The sequence below is a fragment of the Carex rostrata genome, chromosome 7 (assembly GCF_964058835.1).
Source record: "Carex rostrata chromosome 7, lpCarRost1.2, whole genome shotgun sequence".
In the NCBI taxonomy this organism is placed as follows: Eukaryota; Viridiplantae; Streptophyta; class Magnoliopsida; order Poales; family Cyperaceae; genus Carex; species Carex rostrata.
In genome coordinates this window covers 9281497-9292330 of record NC_135924.1, presented here as the reverse complement: position 1 = coordinate 9292330, position 10834 = coordinate 9281497, and the positions used below count along the sequence as shown (strand labels likewise).

General features: G+C 37.3%; 1 protein-coding gene and 1 pseudogene across 3 annotated transcripts; one reads left to right on the top strand and one right to left on the bottom strand.

The window, feature by feature from the left end:
• Window positions 1-832: 832 nt before the first annotated feature.
• LOC144557346 (dynamin-related protein 4C pseudogene) lies at window positions 833-2996 on the top strand (annotated as a pseudogene).
• A 1185-nt stretch (window positions 2997-4181) lies between these two features.
• LOC144557030 (uncharacterized) lies at window positions 4182-10634 on the bottom strand. 3 transcript variants are annotated; one of them, XM_078305568.1, is made up of 15 exons: window positions 10465-10634; window positions 10179-10240; window positions 9961-10086; window positions 9626-9874; window positions 9396-9554; window positions 9128-9306; window positions 8808-8956; window positions 7094-7282; window positions 6667-6855; window positions 6387-6451; window positions 6171-6296; window positions 5837-6088; window positions 5580-5738; window positions 5300-5478; window positions 4182-5165 (listed from the first exon to the last, which is right to left on the bottom strand). In XM_078305568.1, exons 1-15 carry the CDS (start codon window positions 10586-10588, stop codon window positions 4985-4987), a joined length of 2388 nt encoding a protein of 795 aa, XP_078161694.1. In that variant the 5' UTR covers window positions 10589-10634; the 3' UTR covers window positions 4182-4984. The 3 variants fall into 3 exon arrangements, with proteins under 3 accessions (XP_078161694.1, XP_078161696.1, XP_078161695.1); XM_078305570.1 differs by having other exon boundaries at window positions 6667-6841; window positions 7263-7282; window positions 10465-10633; XM_078305569.1 differs by having other exon boundaries at window positions 5837-6085; window positions 10465-10631.
• Between the last annotated feature and the right edge of the window lie 200 nt (window positions 10635-10834).

The window sequence follows — 10834 nt, the reverse complement described above, 5'->3', positions numbered from 1 at the left end:
CTGAGATTGAGGGAGCCCAATAACGACAATATTCAAGACTCATTTACGAATAACAGGAACCTTTACATGCGAATCTCAACGAAGATCATGTTATTCCAAAAGAATAACAGCAGATTTATTTCCGTCATTACGATTATCGATTGGAATACCCTTCATCATCAGTACAATGAAATTTGAAACGTTTTACAAATTATAAACAATTACGCGTTCCAATTAAAAACCAACAACTAGGGGTGTCAATGGTACCTTTTTAGCCGTTTACCCGACCCGTATCGTATTCGATAAGACGGGTATGGGTAAGGTTTTTTTTTTCGTTAGCTTATTGGGTATGGGTATGGGTAAGAATTTTTTTTCGTTAAATAAATGGGTAAGGGTATGGGTAATGACTATTTCGTACCCGTTACCCTATAGGGTAATTATAAAATCCAAATATATATTTAATTCAATTTCCAACCCACCTAAATGTATATTCGTGTTTTTGAATTTTTATTCTTTATAAAAAATAATTTAGTTGGAATTGATTGCACATTTATTTTATTTTTTATTAGAAATGCAATTATATATGTGTTAAAATGAATGAGTTTTTGATGTTTAATTTGTAAAATATAATAAAACTAATTATTATACTAGTATTATCCGTTATTCATCCGTTACCGTTTCGTTACCCGATAATATTAACGGGTAAGGGTAGGGTAGGGTAAGATCAATTTTTAATGGGTATGGGTAGGGTATGGGTAAGATCAATTTTAATGGGTATGAGTATGAAAATGTCTCCATCCGACCCGTACCGTACCCATTGACACCCCTACCAACAACCCTTCAGATTCTCGAATTGATTTTCCTTAAAAGTCCGAAGCAAATCTAGTCCCCTTATCTTCTTGTTTTACTCCCGTGCAACTTTTCACTTGCCCTCACCAAGTTATAAATCCTCACGTCAAGCTCACCATTGTTCACTTCACAATATAACATACGAAAACGAAATCCACAATAAATATTAACATATTACAATAAACTCAAACAAACATGACGGCAAGTACTGCTCTTACGTCATCAAAATCCTACAATGACAACATCCGCCCCCTTCTCGACGCGATCGATCGTCTACGCCACCTGAAAGTTACTCAAGAAGGCATCCAGCTCCCCACCATAGTGGTAGTAGGTGATCAATCGAGCGGCAAGTCAAGTGTCCTCGAGTCACTTGCAGGCATCAGCCTGCCACGTGGCCAAGGCATATGTACTCGTGTTCCTCTTATTATGCGTCTCCAAGGCGACTCTAACGCTATCAAGCCATCTCTCCATATTGAATACGGAGACAAAACCGTGCCGACAACTGAAAATGGGATCACTGCAGCAATCAATGCCGCAACAGTTGAGATAGCCGGTGCAGGAAAGGGCATATCTGACAAACCGATTACTCTTGTTGTCAAGAAGAAATCTGTTCCTGATTTGACCTTGGTCGATCTCCCAGGCATCACCCGTGTACCTGTGCAGGGACAACCAACCGACATATACGAGCAAATATCCAAAATAATCATGGAGTATATTGCACCGAAAGAAAGCATAATTTTGAATGTGCTGTCTGCTACTGTGGATTTCCCAACATGCGAGTCAATTCGGATGTCACGACAAGTAGACCAACTAGGCGAGCGAACTTTGGCGGTGGTTACAAAGTCTGATAAGGCACCTGAGGGATTGCTTGAGAAGGTTACAATAGATGATGTCCACATTGGCCTCGGCTATGTGTGTGTTCGAAATAGGGTAGGAGAAGAGACATATGATCAGGCTAGGGCTGAAGAAGAAAGGCTCTTCAAGTCACATCCCTTGTTATCACAAATTGACAAGTCGATGATTGGAATCCCAGTTCTTGCAGAGCGGCTCACACAAATCCAGGCTTCAATAATAGCAAAATGCTTGCCTGACATTGTTAAGAAGATTGATGACAAGCTTAACCGAAGCATGTCTGAGTTAAATAGCATGCCTCAGAACTTGTCGACTGTTGCTGATGCACTGAAGGCACTCGTCCGTATTGTAAAATTGGTTAGAGATTCTCTAGAGAAGCTGCTGATAAGAGGCGAGTTTGACGAGTTCCCTAATGATGATAGCCTCCATGGCACTGCTCGCATTACAGAGATGCTAAACAAGTATCGTGAGAAACTCCCTGAAAAATGCCCGACCACTGATAAGCAGTTCCTGATGGAAGAAGTAAGAGTTATGCAAGAAGCAAAAGGAATAAGGCTTCCAAACTTCCTACCTAGATCTGCTTTCCTTACTTTACTCAAGAATAAGGTAGATACCATATCTCACATGCCACGTGAATTGGTCGAAACTATCTGGGCATACATTGAAAAAATTGCCATTCAAATGATGTTAAGGCATTGTGAGAACCATCCCCAACTAAAGTCGGCAGCCCAGATGGCTGTGCATGGTCTTATCGATAAAATGAGAGGCCATTCTTGCAAATTTGTTGAAGACATGGTAAAAATGGAGCTTGTCTCGGATTACACGTCAAACCCGGATTACCTGAATAGCTGGGTCCAGCTGATGAAAGAAGAGAGGCTTTTCATGGAAGCAATTGAGGACCATAGCAAGCCGACCAAGATCTCACTCGAAGCCTTTGGTAAGGTGGAGGTTGGCCATCTCCGGCAACATGCTGACGTGGCAGGGCAGGCTTTTGACATAAGCATGAGGCTCACGGCATATTGGAAAACAATTAAGCTGAGGCTTGTAGATGGTGTCGCACTTCATATCTTGCATGCCATCAAGTGCCTGGTTGAGGATGAGCTCGAGGCAGAACTGATTAATGAACTGGTGGGTCCAAAGATGGCAGGAGTTGAGAGGATGCTGATAGAGTCTCCAACAACTTCAGCAAAACGGGACCGGCTAAAGAAGAGCGTCAAGCTTCTCAGGCAGTCCAAGGACGTTGTTGCCGGCATCATGGATCGTATCGTTTCAGATGGTGACAAATGATGTGTCAATAATGCTTAGTCTTAATTTGGTTAGTTGATGTTTAATTAGTGGTATTTAGAGTTAATTTATGTTTGGAGAGTCAGTGAGATTGGTGTCTTAATTTGGTTAGTTGATGTTTAATTAGTCTAAATGTTGTCTTTTAATTATTTTTATGAACATGTTTCCTTTTTAAATTAGCAATTATCTATGAACTTGTCATATGGCGTTAATCTTAGTTATCTCAAGTACTTTATGCTTTCCTTTTTTTTTTTGGAAAAATATTATGCTTCATTTTGGTATAGTGATCATGTGTGCCCTTTTGTTACTGCAAGTACTTCGCAGTGCAGTAATGAATTGCTATCTGGCTTTGCAAACTTGCATGAAATTTTTCTTTTTGAGTGAAAACTTGGATCAGAGTGGAGATAGGTATGAAACTTCATGGAGAAAAAGAAAAGGAGGCTGTCATGATTTGGGCTTTTGGGTTATTTTTGCATACTTCTCCCAAGGATGAAAAAGGATGTATAAAAATCTGAAAATTGAGTTTTATTTTGGACTGAAATGCTGAATGAAAATATTTAAAAAAAAAAGAAGGAACTTATATTATTGCTTGAATAGTTTTCAATTAATCAACTGTTAGTCAAAGCTAATGAAAAAAAAAAAACCATTATACTGCTGCTCAAAATTGAACCTATACGCTGTAGCTAATGAAGACAACCAATAAATAATTACATCTTAAATTACAACAAATTTAATGTAGCATGTACAACTCTTCTGGAAACCAAGAGTTACCACTTACCAGATAAGCTGGTACTTCTGATGTATATTTGAAAACTGATTCATCAATCCGAGGCATTGGTTGTCTAATATCTATGAAGACAAAATTCCCAGTGTACATCACAATGAATAGATTAAATATGATTTATCATGAATAAATTTTCATTCTTTTTGGAACATGGGTATAGTAGGTCACATGTAAAACCCACATGTATTGCCAGTGTACATCAAAATTTATTGCCACCACACCTCTTGCATTGGTTGTCCCATAACCCCCTCTTGGTACCCTGTAAAACCCACATGTATTGCCACCAAACCTCTTGCATTGGTCGTGTCGTGTTTGGCGGGAGATTTATGTTGAAATGTGCTAGCAGTCCTCTCCATACTCATTTTGAAAAATTACAGTACCACAGCAGGTGGTCCCTGTTCTACATTTGATTATTCACACAGATTCCCCAAGAATATGCATGTAGCACCACTACGATGGATAGTCCAGTATGCTGATGAAGTTGTAAAAAGTCCTGTAGATGACCACTGCAATGTTATAGCTCCACTCATCTCATCAGACTTAAATGGATTAACTATAGAGCGGTTTGAGTGATGCTAGTGAATTTAAGGAGTGACTCTCATGGTTCCCTATTTGTTCGGGTTCCGTTATGTTGTATAGCAGTTTTAATGTGGATGACCAACATCCCGTCTGTTCAGAGTGCACCTTCCATAGCCATTTACCTTGCCCATTGTGAGAATGGCGATATGATATTGTTGAAACCTGTATGTACCAATATGGCTGAACCATAAAACCAATATTAAAGAAAGTTCATTACATGCACACTGGTATGGCATTATACAAATCGGTGTACATTGTACAAATGCATAACATAGATATGATGGCAGGAAAAGGTTGGACAAAGTTACTTAACTCATGAATTTAACGAGACTCTCCAGCTTTTGGGCATCTTTCTTGACGAAGCTTTAATTTTAGCATATACCTGCACCAATTTTAAATGCAATTTTTCTTCTTCCAGACAGTTGTATGACACCTAACAGGAAAATAAGAAAGAGAAGAGCAATAGAGGAGAAAACAGCACAACAAGAAGAATGGGGAGAGAACAAAAAAAGAAGAAGATATATGCTGTGAACTCAGCATCAGAGAGCTCATAATGATTACAAATCCTAAACACAATCAAAACCTAAATTAACAAAAGTAACAGGAACACTGGACCAGGGTTCCTCAATTAGAGTCGCTGCTGGTGGTTAGAGTGCGTCACCTCCATACTCCTTGAGCTTGTACTTCAAATAAAGCACCCTCAATTAAAACCGCTGCTGGTGGGTAGAGTACAACACCCCCATACTCCTTGAGCTTGTACTTTGAATAAACCACCCTCAATTTATGTACGCTACTTGGCGCAGCCAAATGGGCTTCCGCCAAAATCTGTGCACATTTTCTGTGTGTAAAACAAATAAATAGAGGTATTAGAAATTTTGTAAGACTGAGAGGTGCTTAATAAACCCCCCTTTCCAAAATTGAATGACATGTACAATATAGCTTAAATTAAATGTGATGAGGAGAGGTTCTTACTGTATCTCAGACTCAGAGTAAGAGGTGTGCCGTTGAAGGGTGTCTGTCCATAGAGGGGACTTCCCTAGAGTGCACCTAGCCGCATACACAGCTGCAGCTGCCACCATGCAGGGGACGAATAATATCATTTTGTACTCTACCAGCCCTAGTTCACCATAGAATAATATCATATGCTCTAACTGTCAAATTAGACAAGATTATTAATCAGAATTTGATCATGATTATTTACAATACTACCGAATAATTTTAAGTGAAGACATTATTTCATGTGGTACGGTACCTCCTCATCAGCCTTGGCTGCCTTCATGAAACGAACCAAGAACATGTAGGTAGTCGGTACTGTTAGGTACCACTCGAGATGGTTCAGTATCATCTTTTCCATGCAGATAATTACCTCTTTATGATATTTATAGCCAGTGAGTTGTATGAGATAATTAACCTGCATAAACAATTCCTTAATTATACTACCCTATAATTTACAAATTTCATGACTTGCAATTTTGAGATTCAAAATTATTGCACAATTATGTTAGATACCTTCAAAGCTTTGTTTTCTTCATACTTTGAGGCAATCAACAATGAACAGATTACGACCAGCTGGAGATTACTTCTAGGTGTGACTGCTAGGCAAAGGTACCTGTCAATTATGTGGACAGCTAGGTATAGGGTTTCTGGCCACAACCTCAAACTATGATGCATTTTTATCAGCCAAGCTATGGCAGTTGCTCTGATGTCTTTGTTCAATTCGGGCTGTCTATTCATGTAGTACGTTGGCCGACAAAGATGCTGCTTAAACACAAGAAAGAACCAAACTTTTATATTAGTTTGAGTATACTTTGTGTTTATTGTATAAGAAACAACTGACAAATACCTGTTGTTCTTTGTAAAAAGCGTACAGATCTTTGACGTACTCGGCAACAGCTAGCTGATTGTTCAAATCTGGTAAATCTATCTCATCGATTTCCATATAGTTCATGTCACAAGTACCAGATGCAACCTAAATAAGCACACACAAAAAAGCTTCTCTTATGAAATTTCTGGTATGTACAGGATCTTAAAGGGAACAGGGGTATAAATTGGAGAGTACCTTGTTATTGGTCTGGTGAACTTTGTTTTTAGATGGAAGTACAACCTGCTGCTTCTGCTTGGTCCCTACATTTGTTAAAAGAATGAATAAAGTAAAAGACCAAGAAGAATATAATCTTACTTCTGATAACTAGTACGCAATTTTACACCACCGACCAAAATCTCCAGAACGGCCTAATAAGCAGAGAGAGGAATTGAGTGCATATTGAATGTTACTTCAGAAAATCAGAATAAAATCAGGAAGAATCAAATTGAAATATAAAGTATAGACAAATGCAAACCCTGGATTCTCCTCTGCTGTGGAGAAGTCAGAACTTGGTTCTTTGCCACCATAGATTCGAAGCCCGGAGGAATACGGATAACCCTCGACTCCGCTCGTGCTCGGCTATCATGAATTTCTCTAAATTTAACCTTTCGCTCAATTATGTGGACTTGGTTTTGAGGTGGAACCTGATGCTTTTGTTCGGTTCCTACATTTGTTAAAAGAATGAACAAAGTAAAAGACCTAGAAGGATATAATCTTAATTCTGATAGCTAGTATGCAATTTTACACCAACGACCAGAATTTCCAGAATGACCTAATAAGCGGAGAGAGGAATTGAGTACATATTGAATGTTACTTCAAAATAACATAATAAAATGAAGAAGAATAAAATCAAAATATGAAGTTTAGACAAATGCAAAGACTGGGTATAAACAAATGCAAACCCTGGATTCTCCTCTGCTGTGGAGAAGTCAAAACTTGGTTCTTTGCCACCATAGATTCGAAGCCCGGAGGAATACAGATAACCCTCGACTTCGATTGTGCTCGGTTGTCAGGAATTTCTCTAAATTTATCCTCTCGCTCAATTATGTGGACTTGGTTTTGAGGGGGAACCTGATGCTTCTGCTCAGTCCCTACATTTGTTAAAAGAATGAACAAAGTAAAAGACCTAGAAGGATATAATCTTAATTCTGATAACTAGTATGCAATTTTACACCAACTGCCAGAATTTCCAGAACGACCTAACAAGCGGAGAGATGAATTGAGTACATATTGAATGTTACTTCAAAATAACAGAATAAAATAAAGACGAATCAAATTGAAATATAAAGTTTAGACAAATGCAAAGACTGGATTCTTCTCTACTGTTGAGAAATCGGACCTTGGTTCTTTGTTACCATAGATTTGTCTTTAAGATCTTCTCTCTCTTAAAAGAAAAGGCTCGGAGGAATACGGATAACCCTAGACTCCCCTTGTGCTCGACTGTCACGAATTTGCCCAAATCTGACCTCTCGCTCAATCTCTAAGTTCCAATAATCCATTTTACCCTTCATAAACTTCAAAATTACGTATTTTCTCTTCTAACATTCAAAATATTATATTCACCCTTTTAAAAAAATTAACCAATTAATTGTTTCTCCTATTAGAACTCATTTTAAATTTATAAAGTACCAATTTCCCTCTATTAAAAAAATAAAAAATATGACATGCTAAAGAGAAATGTTTGTAGCTGATTTTGAGGACAAATGATTTGTTTTTTACTTGTGACGCACATACAAGCGTATGCTTAAATGACGTTGTGTATGCGTCACAATTAGAGAAATGAACCATTTGTCCTCAAGAGCTGACCAATAGAAGAATTAACATATTTCTTACACAAACTAGACATTTTTATTTTTTAACATGAGAACTTTATAAATTTAAAATGAGTTTTAATAAAATAAAAAATTGGGTAAATTTATGAGTTTTTCAAATTTAGAAGGGCATATATGATATTATGAATTTTAGAGGAAGAAATATGTAATTTCAAGATTTTTTAGGGGTATACATTGCATAGACCTTGTGATGTGTTGGTCAGTTCATACCGTATTTTAAGGTATATAAAATCAGCAAAGCTGATAGTAATTTTTTAATATTGTCAATTGTTTTGTTGAAACAATTTATTTAAACTAAATTTAAACAAGACATTAATTTTTTAGTACACAAACATATTGAAATGCATCTGTTGATGTCATAAAATCATATAAACTGACAATTGTGCTCTAAATGCTCTCTGACTCGTTGCTGAAAATATTTATGGAAAAGGTATTCAACTACGAAAATAATTGAATCATACTTTGGTTGATAATAATATCGGTCAGCTGGGTTGAAAATAACAGCACAATTAAAGGAACAGGGAGAAAAACTCAGCATCAGAAAGCTCAAAGGGAGAATTAGCATAAATATCTGAATTACAGATATGATTTAGTGATTTGTTATAGAAGAGATTTCAGTTTTTGAAATGAACTTCATTCTATAAGTATGGGTACAGAAATTGAACTTGCTGCCAAGAAGATTGAGTTTATAATTTAAACTTAATAACAAGAGAGGCATGTTGAATTGCAACCAACAGGAACTGCACTCAAAATCAAACTTAAAAATTAACAGCAAAATACTTGCCTTTCAAGTAGCAACTGTGAGTTGCTGCTGGTTGGTAGAGTGCAACGCCTCCATACTCCTTGAGCTTGTACTTTGTATAAACTACATTCAATTTATGTAAGCTACTTGGTGCGGCCATATGAGCTTCCACCAAAATCTGTGCACAATCCCTACGCATAGGTCAAATAAATAGTGGCATTAGAAATTTTGTAAGACTGAGAGGTGCTTAATATCCACATACCTTTTGAGTCATTTCCAAAATTGAATGACAAGGACAAATAATATTATGTCCCAAATGTTCAACTAAATACAATATAGCTTAAATGTGATCCGGGGCTTACTGTATCTCAGACTCAGAGTAAGAGGTATGTCGTTGAAGGGTGTCTGTCCATAGAGGGGACTTCCCTAGAGTGGACCTAGCTGCGTACACAGCTGCAGCTGCCACCTTGCAGGGAACGTATAGTATCATTTTGTACTCTACCAGCCCTAGTTCACCATAGAAATATACCATGTTCTCCAACTGTCAAATTAGACAAGATGATTAGGATTTGATTATAATTATTTACAATACTACCAAACAATAAGTGAATAAATTATTTCATGTGGTACCTCCTTGTCAGCCTTGGCGGCCTTGATGAAACGAACCAAGAACATGTAGGTAGTCGGTACTGTCAGGTACCACTCGAGACGGTTCAATATCATCTTTTCCATGCAAATAACTACCTCTTTAGTGTATCTATAGCCCGTCAGTTGTATGAGATCATTAACCTGCACAAACAATACCTTAATTATACTACCCCTTAATTCACAAATTTCACTTGCCATTTTTTGTTGGATACCTTCAAAGCTCTGTTTTCTTCATACTTTGAGGCAATCAGCAATGAACATATTACGACCACCTGGAAATGACTTCTTGGTGTGACTTCTAGGTAAAGGTATCTGTCAATTATGTGGACAGCTAGGTAAAGGGTTTCTGGCCACAGCCTCAAATTATAATGCATTTTCACTAGCCAAGCTATGGCGGTTGCTCTGATGTCGTCGTTCAATTCGGGCTGTCTATTCATGTAGTACGTTGGCCTACACAGATGCTGCTTAAACACAGAGAAAGAACCAAACTTTTAGATTAGTTTGAGAATATTTTTGTGTTTATTATATAAGAAAAAACTGACAGTACCTGTTGTTCTTTGTAAAAAGTGTACAACTCTTTGACATACTCGACTACAGCCATCTGATTGTTCAAATCTGGTAAATCTATCTCATCGATTTCCATATAATTCACATCACAAATACCAGATGCAACCTAAATAAACACACACAAAAAAGCTTCTCTTATGAAATTTCTGGTCCGTACAGGATCTCAAAGGAAACAAAGGGGTATAAATTGGAGAGTACCTTGTTATTGGTGTGTTGAAAGTTCTCAGATGAAAGTACGACCTGTTGCTTTTGCTCGGTCCCTACATTTGTTAAAATAATGAACAAAGTAAAAGACCTAGAAGAATATAATCTTAATTCTGATAACTAGTATGCAATTTTACACCACCGACCAGAATTTCCAGAACGACCTAATAAGCGGAGAAAGAATTGAGTGCATAAATATGGAATGTTACTTCAGAAAAGAAAAGAAAAATAAAAATCAAGAAGAATCAAATCGAAATGCAAAGTATAGACAAATGCAAACCCTGGATTCTCCTCTGTTGTGGAGAAATCAGACCTTGGTTCTTTGTTGCCATATATTCGAAGCCAGGAGGAATACGAAAATCTTTAGACTCCGTTTGTCGGTCAATCTCTAAGTTACAATCCATTTTTGTGCTCGTTTTTCTTCTTCTTCTGTATCTCTGTCGCTGCCGCTCTCGCTCTCTTGCGCTCTCTGTGAAATGAATGGATCCGACGGTCTTTCGCTCTTTTAAAGAATTTAAAGACGTTAGTGGATTTCTATTTCTAAGCGCCGACTTATACCGACTTATTTTAAAATGAGAAATTTAGGTAAGAATTTCTTTAATTAGATATTTCCTCATCTAAACTTGAAAGTTAGTTATTTAGCTATCTAA

What these genes read in the sequence shown, in the direction of transcription:
- LOC144557030 (XM_078305568.1), bottom strand. Translation starts at nt 10,588, where the DNA reads ATGGATTGTAACTTAGAGATTGACCGACAAACGGAGTCTAAAGATTTT. An exon ending in TTCAACACACCAATAACAAG is followed by an intron (nt 10,087 to 10,178) that starts GTACTCTCCAAT and finishes GTGTTTATTTAG; the next exon opens with GTTGCATCTGGTATTTGTGA. An exon ending in AAGAAAACAAAGCTTTGAAG is followed by an intron (nt 5,739 to 5,836) that starts GTATCTAACATA and finishes TTGTTTATGCAG; the next exon opens with GTTAATTATCTCATACAACT.